Raw genomic sequence first — 18,346 nt, 5'->3', positions numbered from 1 at the left:
GCTGGCGGGGCCCCTCAATCTTCTATCTCCGGGGCTCCTCAATCTTTTATCTCCGGGGCTGGGGGGGGGCCCTCAATCTTCTATCTCCGGGGTTGGCGGGGCCCCTCAATCTTCTATCTCCGGGGACGGCGGGGCCCCCCAATCTTCTATCTCCGGGGACGGCGGGGCCCCTCAATCTTCTATCTCAGGGGCCCCTCAATCTTCTATCTCTGAGGCAGATTGCTTTTCTACATAGAGCAGAATTCACAGCTCTGCAGGTGTGTGCTTTACCTGCAGATTACCTGAGACTTTCCTAATCCATGCCAAGGACTGCAACCTACCTGTCCCCAGGTGTGTGCTTTACCTGCAGATTACCTGAGACTCACCTAATCCCTGCCATGGACTGCAACCTACCTGTCCCCAGGTGTGTGCTTTATCTGCAGACTACCTGAGACTCACCTAATCTGTGCCATGGACTGCAACCTACCTGTCCCCAGGTGTGTGCTTTACCTGCATACTACCTGAGACTCTCCTAATCTGTTCCAAGGACTGCAACCTACCTGTCCCCAGGTGTGTGCTTTACCTGCAGATTACCTGAGACTTTCCTAATCCATGCCAAGGACTGCAACCTACCTGTCCTCAGGTGTGTGCTTTATCTGCAGACTACCTGAGACTCACCTAATCCGTGCCATGGACTGCAACTTGCCTGTCCCCAGGTGTGTGCTTTACCTGAGACTCACCTAATCCCTGCCATGGACTGCAACCTACCTGTCCCCAGGTGTGTGCTTTACCTGAGACTCACCTAATCCCTGCCATGGACTGCAACCTACCTGTCCCCAGGTGTGTGCTTTACCTGCAGATTACCTGAGACTCTCCTAATCCATGCCAAGGACTGCAACCTACCTGTCCTCAGGTGTGTGCTTTACCTGCAGATTACCTGAGACTCTCCTAATCCATGCCAAGGACTGCAACCTACCTGTCCTCAGGTGTGTGCTTTACCTGCAGATTACCTGAGACTCACCTAATCCCTGCCATGGACTGCAACCTACCTGTCCCCAGGTGTGTGCTTTACCTGCAGATTACCTGAGACTCTCCTAATCCATGCCAAGGACTGCAACCTACCTGTCCTCAGGTGTGTGCTTTACCTGCAGATTACCTGAGACTCTCCTAATCCATGCCAAGGACTGCAACCTACCTGTCCTCAGGTGTGTGCTTTACCTGCAGATTACCTGAGACTCTCCTAATCCATGCCAAGGACTGCAACCTACCTGTCCTCAGGTGTGTGCTTTACCTGCAGATTACCTGAGACTCACCTAATCCCTGCCATGGACTGCAACCTACCTGTCCCCAGGTGTGTGCTTTACCTGAGACTCACCTAATCCCTGCCATGGACTGCAACCTACCTGTCCCCAGGTGTGTGCTTTACCTGAGACTCTCCTAATCCATGCCAAGGACTGCAACCTACCTGTCCCCAGGTGTGTGCTTTACCTGAGACTCACCTAATCCCTGCCATGGACTGCAACCTACCTGTCCCCAGGTGTGTGCTTTACCTGCAGATTACCTGAGACTCGCCTAATCCATGCCAAGGACTGCAACCCACCTGTCCTCAGGTGTGTGCTTTACCTGCAGATTACCTGAGACTCGCCTAATCCGTGCCATGGACTGCATCCAGCCTGTGCTTTTGTGCTTTACCTGGATATTACCTTAGGCCCCTTTCACACAGGTGGACCGTTCAGATCTGCCTGTCAGTTTTTCAGGCACATCTGAACGGATGCCCCATGCATCTCTATGGGGGGCGGATGTCAGCGGAGTCATGCCTGGAAACCCTATTTTCCATCCGTCCAGCGGATCGGATCAGAATGGGCAGACGGTCCGTTCTCATCTGATTCCCCCATAGAGAAGAGCGGGGATCTGACACCCCCCATCTCCGCACACAGAATGGAGCCCATTCGCCTGCTCAGTGGGGGATCGCCGGATCAATCCCCCGCTGAGATAAACTGAGACCACTGACAGCAGGAAGTGTGAAAGGGCCTAAAACTCAGCTAATCAGTGCCATGGACTACACCCTACCTGTCCTCAGGTGTGTACCTTACCTGCAGATTTGCTGAGACTCAGTTTATTAGTGTCATAGACTGAAACCTACCTGTCCTCAGGTGTGCTATACCTGGAGATTACCTGAGACTTGGTTTTATAGTGTCATAGACTGAAATCTACCTGTCCTCAGGTGTGTACCTTACCTGCAGATTACCTGAGACTCACCTAATCCGTGCCAAGGACTGCAACCTACCTGTCCTGAGGTGTGTGCTTTACCTGCAGGTTACCGGAGACTAGGCTTATTAATGTCATGTACTACAGCCTACCTGTCCTCAGGTGTACTATACCTGGAGATTACCTGAGACTCAGCTGATCAGTGTTGTGAACTGCAACCTACCTGTCCTGAGGTGTGTGCTTTGCCTGCAGGTTACCTGAGACTCGGCTGATCAATGACATAAGCTGCATCTTACCTGTTCTCAGGTGTGTGCCTTACCTGCAGCTTATACCTGAGACTTGGCCCTAATCAATGCCAGAGGTTGTAGCCTACGTGTCCTCAGGTGTGTGCTTTACCTGCAGATTACCTGAGGCTTGGCTGATCAGTTTTATGCACTGCAACCTACCTGATCTTAGGTGTGTGCTTTTCCTTCAGATCACCTGAGACTAGGTGGTTCAATGCCATGGACTACAGCTTGCTTTTCCTCAGGTGTGTGCTTTACCTGGATGTTAACTGAGACTCGGCTGATCAGTGTAATGGACTGCAACCTACCATTCCTCAGGTGTGTGCTTTACCTGCAAATTACCACTCAGCTGATCATATCCTAGACTGCAACCTACCTGTCCACGGCTGTGTGCTTTATCTGCAGATTACCTGAGATTCGGCTGATTAGTGTCATAGACTGCAACCTACCTGTCCTCAGGTGTGTGCTTTACCTGAGATTTAGCTGATCAATGGCATAAGCTGCATCTTACCTGTGCTTAGAAGTGTGCTTTACGTGGAGATCAGCTAAGACTCGGCTTATCAGTGTCAGACTGCAATCTACCTGTCCTCAGGTTTGCTTTACATGCAGATTAGGCTGATCAATGCTGTGCATTGTAGTTTACGTGTCCTGAGGTGTGTGCTTTACCTGCAGATTGCCTGAGACTCAGCTGATCAATGCCATGAGCTGCATCTTACCTGTTCTCAGGTGTGCTTTACCTGCAGATTACCTGAGATTTGGCTGATCAGTGTCATTATACTACATGTTACCTGTTCTCAGGTGTGTGCTTTACCTGGAGATTACCTGAGACTCAGCTGATCAATGCCATGAGCTACATCTTACCTGTTCTCAGGTGTGTGCTTTACCTGGAGATTACCTGAGACTCGACTGATCAATGCCATGAGCTGCATCTTACCTGTTCTCAGGTGTGTGCTTTACCTGGAGATTACCTGAGACTCAGATGATCAGTGTCATTATACTACATTTTACCTGTTCTCAGGTGTGTGCTTTACCTGGAGATTACCTGAGACTCGACTGATCAATGCCATGAGCTGCATCTTACCTGTTCTTAGGTGTGTGCTTTACCTGGAGATTACCTGAGACTCGGCTGATCAGTGCCATGAGCTGCATCTTACCTGTTCTCAGGTGTGTGCTTTACCTGGAGATTACCTGAGACTCGACTGATCAATGCCATGAGCTGCATCTTACCTGTTCTCAGGTGTGTGCTTTACCTGGAGATTACCTGAGACTCGACTGATCAATGCCATGAGCTGCATCTTACCTGTTCTCAGGTGTGTGCTTTACCTGGAGATTACCTGAGACTCGACTGATCAATGCCATGAGCTGCATCTTACCTGTTCTCAGGTGTGTGCTTTTATCTGCAGATTACCTGAGACTCGACTGATCAATGCCATGAGCTGCATCTTACCTGTTCTCAGGTGTGTGCTTTTATCTGCAGATTACCTGAGACTCGGCAGAGGTAGAATTTACATATCTATACATCAATGTCATAGGCTGCAGATTTCCCCTCCTCCGATGTGCCTCACCTGGTGGTCCTGCCAGTAACACACTTCCTGTTCTTGATGACAACACTTCCTGTACATCTATGGAGGGGCCATGGTGGTCACCCTAGACTGGTCTCCTGACTACAAACCCCTCCCCCTCCTTTCACCTTCATTAGATGGGGAAGGAAATGGGCAGTATGTGAGGATGCGGCTCTTCTGGGGTTCCGGGATCTCCTGGTGCGGCTCTGGTGGGAGTCCTGTGACTGGCTGGTGGGTGAAGGACCTGGAATGTTGGGGATAGGGGGGATTGTAGATCAGTGAAGGACCCAGCATGTTGGGGAGGGGGGTTGTAGATCAGTGAAGGACCCGGCATGTTGGTGAGTTGGGGGAGGGGATTGTAGATCAGTGAAGGACCCGGCATGTTGGTGAGGTGAGGGAGGGGGATTGTAGATCAGTGAAGGACCCGGCGGGTTGGGGAAGTAGGGGAGGGAGATTGTAGATCAGTGAAGGACCCGGCATTTTGGGGAGGTAGGGGGAGGGAGATTGTAGATCAGTGAAGGACCCGGCATGTTGGGGAGGTAGGGGGAGGGAGATTGTAGATCAGTGAAGGACTTGGCATGTTGGGGAGGTAGGGGAGGGAGATTGTAGATCAGGAAGGACCTGGCATGTTGGGGAGGTGGGGGAGGGGAGCGGCTTCAAGTGGCTGAGGTTGTGGAATGTTATCTGTCTACGGGAAGAATTCTCTGCAAGAAAAACCTGAAATCTTCCTCCTCACCTTTGTTCTGTGACATCATCACCTGATTGCAGCGTGACTCCGCCCCCCTGAATTTACTGGAAATAGAGGTGTCAGCTGGTCATGTGACAGCCATGGAGGGGGAACATAATAAACAGGCAAAAAATTTGGGGGAGCATACCCATGTATTTCTAAAGCTGCTGCAGCTATGAACCAAAAGACATGTATATTAAAAAAGAATAGCGCGCAAATGCAAAAGAAATAACTACCAAATCTGAAGAGAGTCCATAAATAAAAATGGGGGTTTGGTCCCACCATATGGCCATATCGTGCTCAAGCCCACTACTGCGTCAAAGTACCCCATTATCAGTGGGTCCTACACTATCCATGAAAAAGAGATGAATCCAGCCTTTCTAACCCTTGGAGATAATACTCCTTGCTGGGAAAAATGTGCAAATGCACTACAGGGGACTCCTCCTATATCCACTTGATGGTGGACACTGATTGAGTACAGGTGTGTGTGGGGGGTGGGGAGGGCTGCTCAACCTCGATAGTCTGGTCAGACCGAATACATAATAAACAGGCAAAAAATTTGGAGGGGGAACATGCAGAGGGGTCCCCATTACTGACCCGGGCATAGGGGGGCATCAAGCTGAGAAGGTCAGCACCACCTGCAGATATATCAGCATGGGGGCTCCGGTGTCACCTCTCTGTACCCCAAACTATACAAATATCATTCTTCCTTTTCCAGTAAATTTGGGGTACAGTGGGGAGGACAGAGGAGGGGTGTATTGGGGAGTCTGGTGTTGGGGTACAGAGGGGAGGACAGAGGAGTGGTGTTTTGGGGAGTCTGGTATTGGGGTACAGAGGGGAGGACAGAGGAGTGGTGTATTCGGGAGTCTGGTGTTAGGGTACAGAGGGGAGGACAGAGGAGTGGTGTTTTGGGGAGTCTGGGGTTGGGGTACAGAGGGGAGGACAGAGGAGTGGTGTATTGGGGAGTCTGGTGTTGTGGTACAGAGGGGAGGACAGAGGAGTCGTGTATTGGGGAGTCTGGTGTTGTGGTACAGAGGGGAGGACAGAGGAGTGGTGTATTGGGGAGTCTGGTGTTGGGGTACAGAGGGGAGGACAGAGGAGTGGTGTATTGGGGAGTCTGGTGTTAGGGTACAGAGGGGAGGACAGAGGAGTGGTGTTTTGGGGAGTCTGGGGTTGGGGTACAGAGGGGAGGACAGAGGAGTGGTGTATTGGGGAGTCTGGTGTTGTGGTACAGAGGGGAGGACAGAGGAGTCGTGTATTGGGGAGTCTGGTGTTGGGGTACAGAGGGGAGGACAGAGGAGTGGTGTTTTGGGGAGTCTGGTGTTGGGGTACAGAGGGGAGGACAGAGGAGTGGTGTATTGGGGAGTCTGGTGTTGGGGTACAGAGGGGAGGACAGAGGAGTGGTTTATTGGGGAGTCTGGTGTTGTGGTACAGAGGGGAGGACAGAGGAGTGGTGTATTGGGGAGTCTGATGTTGTGGTACAGAGGAGGGGTGTATTGGGGAGTCTGGTGTTGGGGTACAAAGGGGAGGACAGAGGAGGGGTGTATTGGGGAGGCTGGTGTTGGGGTACAGAGGGGAGGACAGAGGAGGGGTGTTTTGGGGAGTCTGGTGTTGTGGTACTGGATTCAGTTCTGTTCAGCTAGAGTTGTGATTTATGACACTCCCATTGCTCTTTATACCCCACCTCATCCCATTCCACCCCATTCCACCCCATCCCACCTCACCCCACTTATTGGTCTAAGAATGGCATCACACTGCTGAGCTCCCCCCTCATCTGAAGCTTGAAATCCCCCTGTAACGAAACTTCAACCCACACTGTGTTTGTGGACTTCTCTCAGTATACGGCTTCCTCCAGTGTTAAACATCTATAGAGATTCCAGCTGCCCCCATACAAAGCTAGCCGACAACTTAGCTTGTATGGATCTGAAAAACATCAACTCTTTATTGAACAAGAAACAGACTTTTATAGACTTTTTTTTTTTCTAATGCCGGGGTGTGTGAACACTCGAACTAACAGCCGGTGTATAAAAAAGTGCACACACGCAAACGTGAGAAACACAAAAAGTGCACAGGGTGTGCGGATGGTCCACCTCCGAAGAGGACTGACCCTGACCTTGATCCCCCGGGGCGCAAGACCCCTGACAGGGACTGAGGTACTCACTGGTCTGCCCGGCCGAAACCAGGCAAACCTCGTTCTCTGGGAGGACTGCCGAAACAGCCCTCCCCAAGTACTAGGTGGGGCTTCCCCCGAAGGGAGACCCCATGAGAGAGGGCGAACTAAGCCAGAAGGCCATATCCAACTCCTCCCAAGACTTTCAATGTAGGCCCGAGGACCCACACCCTACTCATCGTTAAAAAAGTGAGATAGAAAGTGACAAACTACAAAGAAAAAAACACAAGAGAATGGGGAAAGGGAAGTGGGGAAGTGCATTGGTGTCGAGCAAGACCTTGACAGGCCCATCGGCCAGGGATAAAAAAATTCCTCTGGTTCCGGCCAAAAGGCCTGTCCCTAGAGGCAGGTGTGTAAGAGCAGTGACCAAGGTGCCAAAACACTCAAGATGAGCTCCCCCACCTGTGAGAATTAAGACACCCCTGGGCTGCCACCCCAGGGGCTCGTACACCACGGGCTTCTTTCGGGTCCCAGCCTTCGGCCAGACCAATGCAGCCCCATCCCTAACAGGAGGTTACATAGTTACATAGTTACATAGTTAGTAAGGTTGAAAAAAGACATCAGTCCATCCAGTTCAACCTATGATGCGTGTGTGTGTTTGCTTTTAACCGTACATTGTATACCCCTGTATGTTGTGGTCTTTAAGGTGTCCATCTAATAGTTTTTTGAAACTATCGATGCTCCCTGCTGATACGACTGCTTGTGGAAGAGAATTCCACATCCTTACTGCTCTTACAGTGAAGAACCCCTTACGCACTTTAAGGTTAAACCGCCTTTCCTCTAGTTTTAGTGAGTGGCCACGTGTCTTATTGTATCTCCTTTCTCTGAATAGTTTGTTCCTTATGCTAGGGTCACCAGTACAGTATTTGTACATTTATATCATATCCCCCCTCAATCGTCTCTTCTCCAGAGAGAATAAGTTCAGTGCTTGTAGTCTTTCCTCATAGCTGATGTCCTCCATTCCCCTAATTATTTTTGTTGCCCTTCTCTGGACTCTCTCCAGTTCCAGCACATCCTTCCTGAGGACCGGTGCCCAGAACTGGACAGCATACTCCAGATGTGGCCGGACCAGAGTCTTGTAGAGCGGGAGAATAATCTCTTTATTGAGGTATCAGAATTTAGACAGCTTAGGGAGAGCCTGCCTTCAACTGGGGACAGATTCAACCCAGGAGGAAAAGGCCCTCCAACCACCATCCCCATTCCTTTACTAATTACATCCCGAAGCAGTACTAACCGGCTCAGGACATTCCGGCTTTCTCGCTCCGTTCAAACTGATAAGAACAGATACTACACTTGATCTTAGCCAAAAGGCCGAGCAGAGACTTTTATACACTTGAGAAGTATGTCAGTCACTACATGAAGAATGAGCCAAATATTTACCCAAAACATCACACAATGATTAGATAACGAGGTACAGCTGACTCATGGCTAATCCCATCTAGACAAGGTTATCATTCACATGCTAATTAACTCAGAGCACTTAAACCAACTTGGAGGACCAAACTGCCGGCAACAAGGCTAAAACAAAATATGATCCACATTATTATAAGTGTAAACACAAAGTAAATCAGCATAATTACGATGTCTGGAAGACAGGGGGTTGAGCTGATGATATTCGCATCTGCTAGGAGTCTGACTGTGTGAAGCCTTATCGGCAATAGGCAGCTAGGTCTAGAGTCCCAGAGTCTTCATATATTCTTTGAGATATATTGTTGATAATTATTACTGTCCCATTTGAGTAATCCAAACCATATTCTCAGTCTCCATTAAGTCCATCATTTTCTTGGTCACCCTGTGTCCCTAATAGACACAGGGAGACTTACACATAAGAGGAGCCTAGGGGGCGGAAACAGGGATTTCCCAACCTCTCTAAGGTAAGCTGGGTTCCACAGACCCCTCAACCAAAGTGACTCCCGTCACATCTCCCTTCCTTCCTTCCTTCCTTCCTTCCTTCCTTCCTTCCTTCCTCCCTCCCCCCCCCCCCTCTAAAACAGCGGCCCATCCCCCGAGGTTTCTTTATGGTGTAATATGTGTGGATACATTTGATGTCATCTTCTCTTTGTCCAGAGTTCCTCCTCATACACTTTCCATCCTCCCTGCAGGTATCGGATACGTACAGCTCCCAGCCAATCAGATCTCTTCCTCCGCACATATTCGCTGTGGCCGATCGTGCGTACCGGAATCTACAATCCAATCAGACGAGCTCCTCCCGGAATCAGACTATTGTGATCAGGTTATCGGAGTTCCCCTTTATACTGTATATAATATGAGAGCAGAAACATCCCCGCCAGGGGGGAGGACTTCTTCCCCTTCGGGGACCCCGCCACGGGGGAGGACTTCTTCCCCTTCGGGGACCCCGCCACGGGGGAGGACTTCTTCCCCTTCGGGGACCCCGCCACGAGGGAGGACTTCTTCCCCTTGGGGACCCCGCCACAGGGGAGGACTTCTTCCCCTTCGGAGACCCTGCCACGAGGGAGGACTTCTTCCCCTTGGGGACCCCGCCACGGGGGGGGGGGACTTCTTCCCCCTCGGGGACCCTGCTTCCTCAGCCAATCAGGTTTGTGTAAATGGGATTTCTTTGTGTTTTCAGCGGTGACAGCGGTGCTGGAAAGACAGAGAGCACCAAACTCCTCCTCCGACACCTGGTGAGACGGAGCCGCGGAAACAGCCAACTATGCCAGCAGATTCTGCAGGTACGTTACCCCCTGGGGTATCATGGGAGGAAGGGGGCACCGTTCATAGAGGGGGAAGGGAGCACTGTACATAGAGCTGGAAGGAGCAATGTTTGAACTGTGGACTGGCTTTGGTGTGGTGGGGGGACTGAGGACGGCATGGGAATAGTCATAGTGGGTCAGTGTTTGAACTATGGACTGGCTTTGGTGTGGTGGTGGTGGGACTGTGGACGGCCTTAGAATAGTCATAGTGGGCCTGTGTTTGAACTATGGACCGGCTTTAGGGTGGTGGGGGGGTTGGGGATACTGTGGAGTGGTCATGGTGGGCCAGTGTTTGAAATATGGACTGACTTCAGTGGGGTAAAAGGACTCTGAACTGGTGTAGCCATATGATGGGGGGTTTAGTCATCTAGTGGGTGGGCCTCTATGTACTATAGATCCCACATGCGTCCTGTAGAATTAGTAATGTAGAAGGAATATCTCATTTGGTCTTATTGGGTGATGGGGATTGTGGGTGACGCCGCTGTGGATCTTCCATGCTTTGGCCACGTTTCCGCTTGTTGGTGTTCTGCAGGTGAATCCGCTGTTAGAGGCGTTTGGAAACGCACAGACGGTGATGAACCAGAACAGCAGCCGGTTTGGGAAATACATCCAGTTACGGTTCAGCCAGGAAAACGGTAAGACGCATCTCCACCATCCGTAGAACGGCACCTCAGAGGAGGAGCTGGATATTGGGGAGGAGTACAGAGCTGTGATGTCATACTTTCTACCTGTCATTCCGGTACACAGCTGTCACCTACATTTCTGGAACCTTCCAAATACTCCAATGATGGTGGTCCGTGGGGGGATAAATTTCAGGGGTCAGTTGGGGTGATAAATGTCCCGGTTTCAGGGGTCAGTGGGAGGATGAATGTCCCAGTGTCAGGGGTCAATGGGAGAAGGAATGTCCCGGTGTCAGGGGTCAGTGGGAGGATGAATGTCAGGGGTCAGTGGGGGTGAGAAATGTCCCTGTGTCAGGGGTCAGTAGGGGTGATTAATGTCTCGGTGTCAGAGATCAGTGGGAGGATGTCCCTGTGTCAGGGGTCAGTGGGAGGAGTAATGTCCCGGTGTCGGAGGTCAGTGGGAGGAGGAATGTCCCGGTGTCAGGGGTCAGTGGGAGGATGAATGTCAGGGGTCAGTGGGAGGATGAATATCCCGGTGTCAGGGGTCAGTGGGGGTGATGAATGCCCCGGTGTCGGAGGTCAGTGGGAGGTGGAATGTCCCGGTGTCAGGGGTCAGTGGAAGGATGAATGTCAGGGGTCAGTGGGAGGAGGAATGTCCCAGTGTCGAAGGTCAGTGGGAGGAGGAATGTCCCGGTGTCGGAGGTCAGTGGGAGGAGGAATGTCCCGGTGTCGGAGGTCAGTGGGAGGAGGAATGTCCCTGTGTCAGGGGTCAGTGGGGGTGATGAATGTCCCGGTGTCGGAGGTCAGTGGGAGGTGGAATGTCCCGGTGTCGGAGGTCAGTGGGAGGATGAATGTCCCGGTGTCGGGGGTCAGTGGAAGGATGAATGTCCCGGTGTCGGAGGTCAGTGGGAGGTGGAATGTCCCGGTGTCGGAGGTCAGTGGAAGGATGAATGTCCCGGTGTCGGAGGTGAGTGGGAGGATGAATGTCAGGGGTCAGTGGGAGGAGGAATGTCCCGGTGTCGGAGGTCAGTGGGAGGAGGAATGTCCCTGTGTCGGAGGTCAGTGGGAGGAGGAATGTCCCGGTGTCAGAGGTCAGTGGGAGGAGGAATATCCCGGTGTCGGAGGTCAGTGGGAGGAGGAATATCCCGGTGTCGGAGGTCAGTGGGAGGAGGAATGTCCCGGTGTCGCAGGTCAGTGGGAGGAGGAATGTCCCGGTGTCGCAGGTCAGTGGGAGGAGGAATGTCCCGGTGTCGGAGGTCAGTGGGAAGAGGAATGTCCCGGTGTCGCAGGTCAGTGGGAGGAGGAATGTCCCGGTGTCGGAGGTCAGTGGGAAGAGGAATGTCCCTGTGTCAGGGGTCAGTGGGGGTGATGAATGTCCCGGTGTCCGGAGGTCAGTAGGAGGATGAATGTCAGGGGTCAGTGGGAGGAGTAATGTCCTGGTGTCGGAGGTCAGTGGGAGGAGGAATGTCCCGGTGTCGGAGGTCAGTGGGAGGAGGAATGTCCCTGTGTCAGGGGTCAGTGGGGGTGATGAATGTCCCGGTGTCGGAGGTCAGTGGGAGGTGGAATGTCCCGGTGTCGGAGGTCAGTGGGAGGATGAATGTCCCGGTGTCGGGGGTCAGTGGAAGGATGAATGTCCCGGTGTCGGAGGTCAGTGGGAGGTGGAATGTCCCGGTGTCGGAGGTCAGTGGAAGGATGAATGTCCCGGTGTCGGAGGTGAGTGGGAGGATGAATGTCCGGGGTCAGTGGGAGGAGGAATGTCCCGGTGTCGGAGGTCAGTGGGAGGAGGAATGTCCCTGTGTCGGAGGTCAGTGGGAGGAGGAATGTCCCGGTGTCGGAGGTCAGTGGGAGGAGGAATATCCCGGTGTCGGAGGTCAGTGGGAGGAGGAATGTCCCGGTGTCGCAGGTCAGTGGGAGGAGGAATGTCCCGGTGTCGCAGGTCAGTGGGAGGAGGAATGTCCCGGTGTCGGAGGTCAGTGGGAAGAGGAATGTCCCGGTGTCGCAGGTCAGTGGGAGGAGGAATGTCCCGGTGTCGGAGGTCAGTGGGAGGAGGAATGTCCCGGTGTCGGAGGTCAGTGGGAAGAGGAATGTCCCTGTGTCAGGGGTCAGTGGGGGTGATGAATGTCCCGGTGTCCGGAGGTCAGTAGGAGGATGAATGTCAGGGGTCAGTGGGAGGAGTAATGTCCTGGTGTCGGAGGTCAGTGGGAGGATGAATATCAGGGGTCAGTGGGAGGAGTAATGTCCCGGTGTCAGGGGTCAGTGGGGTGATGAATGTCCTGGTGTCGGAGCTCAGCCATTCATCCCCAGATCCGACAATTACTCCACCATTCATCCCTAGATCAGACCATAACTGCACTATTCATCCCTAGATCCGACCATTACCCCACCATTCATCCCTAGATCAGACCATTACCCCACCATTCATCCTTAGATCTGACCATTACTCCACCATTCATCCCTAGATCCGACCATTACCCCACCATTCATCCCTAGATCCGACCATTACCCCACCATTCATCCCAAGATCCGACCATTACCCCACCATTCATCCCTAGATCAGACCATTACCCCACCGTTCATCCCTAGATCAGACCATTACCCCACCATTAATCCTTAGATCCGACCATTACTCCACCATTCATCCCTAGATTCGACCATTACCCCACCATTCATCCCTAGATCAGACCATTACCCCACCATTCATCCTTAGATCTGACCATTACCCCACCATTCATCCTTAGATCTGACCATTACTCCACCATTCATCCCTAGATCCGACCATTACCCCACCATTCATCCCTAGATCCGACCATTACCCCACCATTCATCCCTAGATCAGACCATTACCCCACCATTCATCCCTAGATCCGACCATTACTCCACCATTCATCCCTAGATCCGACCATTACCCCACCATTCATCCCTAGATCAGACCATTACCCCACCATTCATCCTTAGATCAGACCATTACCCCACCATTCATCCCTAGAGTGGACAATTCTTCACCCCTGTTATTCGTATTTGAATTATCCAATCTTTCCCTATTGTAGAAGTACAGTTCTTCCTCTTGGTGAGGAAGTCATTAAAGGGGTACATTTCTTCTTTTTGATAAAGAACACATTGTAGAGGTACAGGTCCCCTTTGAGACGAGGAACTCATTGTAGAGGTACAGGTCCCCTTTGAGACGAGGAACTCATTGTAGAGGCACAGGTCCCCTTTGAGGCGAGGATCTCATTGTAGAGGTAGAGGTCCTCTTTGTGGTGAGGAGCTCATTGTAGAGGTCCTCTTTGCTGGCTCTTTTTTGTGTTCTCATTGGTCGCTCTTCTTTATGGTTGATTGGTCTCTCGGTTGCAGTGAAAGGAGCGAAGATTAACGAGTATCTCCTGGAGAAATCCCGGGTGACTCACCAGGACTCCGGGGAGCGCAACTTCCACGTCTTCTACTACATGCTGTTTGGTTGTCCAGAGGAAGAGCGGGAAGTGTACGGCCTTCTACAGCCCTCCATGTACAGGTAGGTCAGTGGGTGGGTGCCCCATGTATGTAGGTGAGGAGGTGGGTGCCACTTGTATGTAGGTGAGCGGGTGGGTGCCCCATGTATGTAGGTGAGGAGGTGGGTGCCACTTGTATGTAGGTGAGCGGGTGGGTGCCCCATGTATGTAGGTGAGTAGGTGAGTGGGTGGGTGCCCCATGTATGTAGGTGAGGAGGTGGTTGCCCCATGTATGTAGGTGAGCGGGTGGGTGCCCCATGTATGTAGGTGAGCGGGTGGGTGCCCCATGTATGTAGGTGAGTGGGTGGGTGCCCCATGTATGTAGGTGAGTGGGTGGGTGCCCCATATATGTAGGTGAGCGGGTGGGTGCCCCATGTATGTCGGTGAGCGGGTGGGTGCCCCATGTATGTAGGTGAGCGGGTGGGTGCCCCATGTATGTAGGTGAGTGGGTGGGTGCCCCATGTATGTAGGTGAGTGGGTGGGTGCCCCATATATGTAGGTGAGCGGGTGGGTGCCCCATGTATGTAGGTGAGTGGGTGGGTGCCCCATGTATGTAGGTGAGTGGGTGGGTGCCCCATGTATGTCGGTGAGCGGGTGGGTGCCCCATGTATGTAGGTGAGCGGATGGGTGCCCCATGTATGTAGGTGAGCAGGTGGGTGCCCCATGTATGTAGGGGAGTGGATGGGTGCCCCATGTATGTAGGTGAGTGGATGGGTGCCCCATGTATGTAGGTGAGCGGATGAGTGCCCCATGTATGTAGGTGAGCGGATGAGTGCCCCGTGTATGTAGGTGAGCGGGTGGGTGCCCCGTGTATGTAGGTGAGCGGGTGGGTCCCCCATGTATGTAGGTGAGTGGGAGGGTGCCCTATGTATGTAGGTGAGTGGGTGGGTGCCCCATGTATGTAGGTGAGTGGGTGGGTGCCCCATGTATGTAGGTGAGTGGGTGGGTGCCCCATGTATGTAGATGAGCGGGTGGGTGCCCCATGTATGTCGGTGAGTGGGAGGGTGCCCTATGTATGTAGGTGAGTGGGAGGGTGCCCTATGTATGTAGGTGGGTGGGTGGGTGCCCCATGTATGTAGGTGAGTGGGTGGGTTCCCCATGTATGTAGGTGAGTGGGTGGGTGCCCCATGTATGTAGATGAGCGGGTGGGTGCCCCATGTATGTCGGTGAGCGGGTGGGTGCCCCATGTATGTAGGTTGGTGTCTCAGCCCCCGCCGCCTGTGCCAGTCTCGGTACATGGAGAACTTACTGGGACAGGCCTGTGGAGCCTATGGAAGTCCCCCGGGGACCGGATTCTGCTAATGTGCTGTGTAAGCCTAGAGAATCTCTGCTTCCCAGGTTCAGAGCCATAGGAGCTGTTCCAGCAGGACCCCGCCCCTGACCAACGACCCAGCCCCTGACCAACGACCCAGCCCCTGACCAACGACCCAGCCCCTGACCAACGACCCCACCACCTTGCTGTGAGTAGGCTGTCCACGTTCTTTACCTCGGGGGCTGAGGGCGTCTCGGCTGCCTTAGCCTTGGTGAGGAAAGGGTTAATGGGCCGTACCATCACACGGGGATGAGGCCTCCAGCCTGATTCCTCAAGTGTGACCTCTACTCTTAAAGGTCCCCCCCCCCCAAGGGGTTACAAATGTTTGTATTGATGATGATCCTCCCATGTGACGGGCGTTGAATGGATTGCATATTCTGCTTCCGTGTGCGTCATGTGCTCCAACCTTCGGTTTTATGTTATATTGTAACCTTCAATAAAATTTTTTACTGTTCTAAGTAAATGGCGGAGGCAGGATAATGTGACCCCCGCCAGCTGTTATAGGGGATGGACTTCAATAAAGAAGGCGGGGCTAAATTGTGAGGGTTTTGTCTCTACTCATTGGGTGGCTGTGAAGCGCACTGAATGTCCTGCCGCCATTACTCATGTCATCCAATCAGTGGAGAGGATGGGCTGCAGCCGAGGGATCTTCCCAGCCTTGGAGTCCTTCCATCCTGGATGTGAGCTGGAAATGGGGGGTGAGTGTGGACAACGTTGGGGGGACCTGGTGCCTGATTGGATGTATGTGGAGGGGGTTGGATCTACAGATGTTGGGCTAGAAGTGTTTGAGTCCCGCCCCCGCGGTGTGAGCCCCGCCCCCACAGTGTGGATTGTATGTGGCCAGTAAGGCCTGTACCTGAATGGGTTCCTCTTCTCTGGTTGTAGATACATCGGTCAGGAGGAGTCGTATTTGGGGGACTGGGCGGAGCGCTACCACACACTATGCAATGCCATGCGTATGGTCGGCTTCCAGACTCAGGTTGGTACCAATTCATTCCAGAGATTTCCCTATCAGGTAAGTGGCCGAGGCCGCAGCACGTTCCTTCCCACCCGGGATATGTGATTGGCTTTTGGGGAGATATCTTCAGATTGCTGTAATTTTCTGGGTTTTGCAGTCCCCAGGTAGCTCCGCCCATAATCAGCCATATGTGGTATGAACTCCGCCCTCCCCCCCCCATACAGCATGGCTCAGTCATTCTGATGATGTCATTTGTCCCTCCCACAGGAGGAGCTAGACCTGAAAACCATCCTCTCGGGAGTCCTGTCTCTAGGGAACATCCTGTTTGTTGCTCAGGACACCGGTGGGGTCACCGTGGATGGCGAGTCCTGCGGGTGGCTGAAAGCTGCTGCGGTAAGAGAGTCGTTGTTGGGGAGAATTGATATGTGGGCGGTTGGCGGTACAGAGGGAGTGTGATATGGAGGGTGGTCATGTTACAGAAAAGAAGAAATGAGGTGTGGGGGGCACAGAGGGGGGATGGGATATTGGTGGTTTGTACAGCAGAGAATTGACACAAGGGTTGGGGGGCACAGGGAGGGGTGTGATACGTGGGTTGGGGGTACAGAGGGAGTGTGATATGGAGGGTGGTCATGTTACAGAAAAGAAGAATTGAGGTGAAGGTTGGGGGGTACAGTACAAGGGGGGGGTGATATGTAGAGTGTGGGGTACCGAGGAGATATGTGGGTTTGAGGGTTTGTAGAGAGTGGGGTACACAGGGTAGTCGGGGGTACAGAGAAGAATTGAGATAAGGTATGAGGGGTGGGGATACAGAAGGCAATTGATTTGGGGGGGGGGGATTGTGGTACAGAGGGGGTGTCCCTGGTTCTGTGGATCTGCAGACCCTCAATCTTGCACTTTCTGTTTTTTTTCAGGGTCAGTTTGGAGTGGAGGAAGAGGACCTCCAGGACTGTTTGGTCTGTACCATCTCTGTGATGCGGGGGGAGACAATCCGGAGGTTACACACCCAGCAGCAGGCAGAGGGTAAGAAGTGTCAGCTTGGGGGGGGGGGGGGGGTTTCTTGGACATTTCCACCGGTCTGACCAATCAGTGTGAAGCACCTTGGGATATGGGAATAGGCTGGGGTATATATTACTGGAGTATAGAAGGCAGAGGAAATGTGAATAGGGGGGGGGCTATTATTGTAGGGGTGTCATTAATGTCCCAGCATTAAGTCCTCTCTATAATGAGCCATATTTGGCTACCTCCAGGTAAGCTTGTTCATGGCTTCCCCCCAGTGTGGGAACTTCCATGGATTAGAGTAGCACCGCACTGTACTGGGGTACCTTAGTAGGGATGTGACTTCCCTCCCCCGGTCATTGCTCTACATGCCAGTACTCCCATAGGTAGGGATGTGACTTCCCTCACCCGGTCATTGCTCTACATGTCAGTACTCCCATAGGTAGGGATGTGACTTCCCTCACCCGGTCATTGCTCTACATGCCAGTACTCCCATAGGATTGCACTGTAAATCGGCACATTGGTTTGAGTGTTGGCTTGCACACTTACCTGATGATTGCTCTGCATGTCTGAGGGTACGTGTTCCCATAGATTAGAGTAGCACTACACTGTAATTTTAGTGATGGGGGTGTGGCTTCTTTACTTGGAGTCTAGCCCTGCCCATTTCATCCATGTTCTATTCTATAAATCCTGCTATGATAAAATGACAGTCATAACAAATGTCCACCCAAACCTATAAGAAAGTCTTAACTGGGTACCAAACATGTCGAGTCTCTTAATGTCCACAAGGTGAATTGGTCCCATGACCTCTCCGAAGGAGAATGTGCAGAAGATTGATATCGTGTCTGATGTCTATCAAATCGTGATTTCATTCTGTGCAATGTAAAATGTGACCATTCAGTAATATTGGTATCATCAGTAAAGATACATTGGGGAGTGTCTACTGAAGTACAATCAAACAGTTCATTATCGTACATCGCGGGACACAGAGCAGTCATATTCATTACTATCTGGGTTATACGCCACCTATAGGTGAATGGACACTGCAACCAATCAAGACAGGAAGTCCCCCCCCCCCCCATATAACCCCTCCTACACAGGAAGTACCTCCGTTTTTTTTGCCAGTGTCTTAAAGGTGAGGGTCACGGTTGGAGAAGCTCTCCATGTTATGTTTTTTTTCAAAGAAGAAGAAAGAAGATTATGCTACAAACCCCGATCAAGATCTCTGATCTAAGGGGATCAGCAATCAGGTCCATCCAAGAGTAGAAGACTAAAAGGATGGAACCTGAGCCTCGGTAAAGGAGAAAAAAGGTTTTGCCTGTAATGTGACC

General features: G+C 52.3%; 1 protein-coding gene across 1 annotated transcript in view; it reads left to right on the top strand.

The window, feature by feature from the left end:
• LOC309550980 (myosin-IIIb-like) overlaps positions 1-18,346 on the top strand; it is a gene marked incomplete at its 5' end in the record, with an annotated part of 122,881 nt that overhangs the window by 23,829 nt on the left and 80,706 nt on the right. The window contains 7 exons of the mRNA XM_082251400.1: positions 9,033-9,163; positions 9,521-9,623; positions 10,177-10,279; positions 13,616-13,772; positions 15,947-16,040; positions 16,287-16,412; positions 16,931-17,039. Of these exons, the coding sequence (XP_082107526.1) occupies positions 9,033-9,163; positions 9,521-9,623; positions 10,177-10,279; positions 13,616-13,772; positions 15,947-16,040; positions 16,287-16,412; positions 16,931-17,039 (823 nt within the window). The remainder of the gene's footprint in view (positions 1-9,032; positions 9,164-9,520; positions 9,624-10,176; positions 10,280-13,615; positions 13,773-15,946; positions 16,041-16,286; positions 16,413-16,930; positions 17,040-18,346) is intronic.

The sequence above is a fragment of the Pelophylax lessonae genome (genome assembly GCF_965119305.1).
Source record: "Pelophylax lessonae genome assembly, chromosome: 1".
Classification (NCBI taxonomy): Eukaryota; Metazoa; Chordata; class Amphibia; order Anura; family Ranidae; genus Pelophylax; species Pelophylax lessonae.
This window is presented reverse-complemented; position numbering and strand designations above follow the sequence as displayed.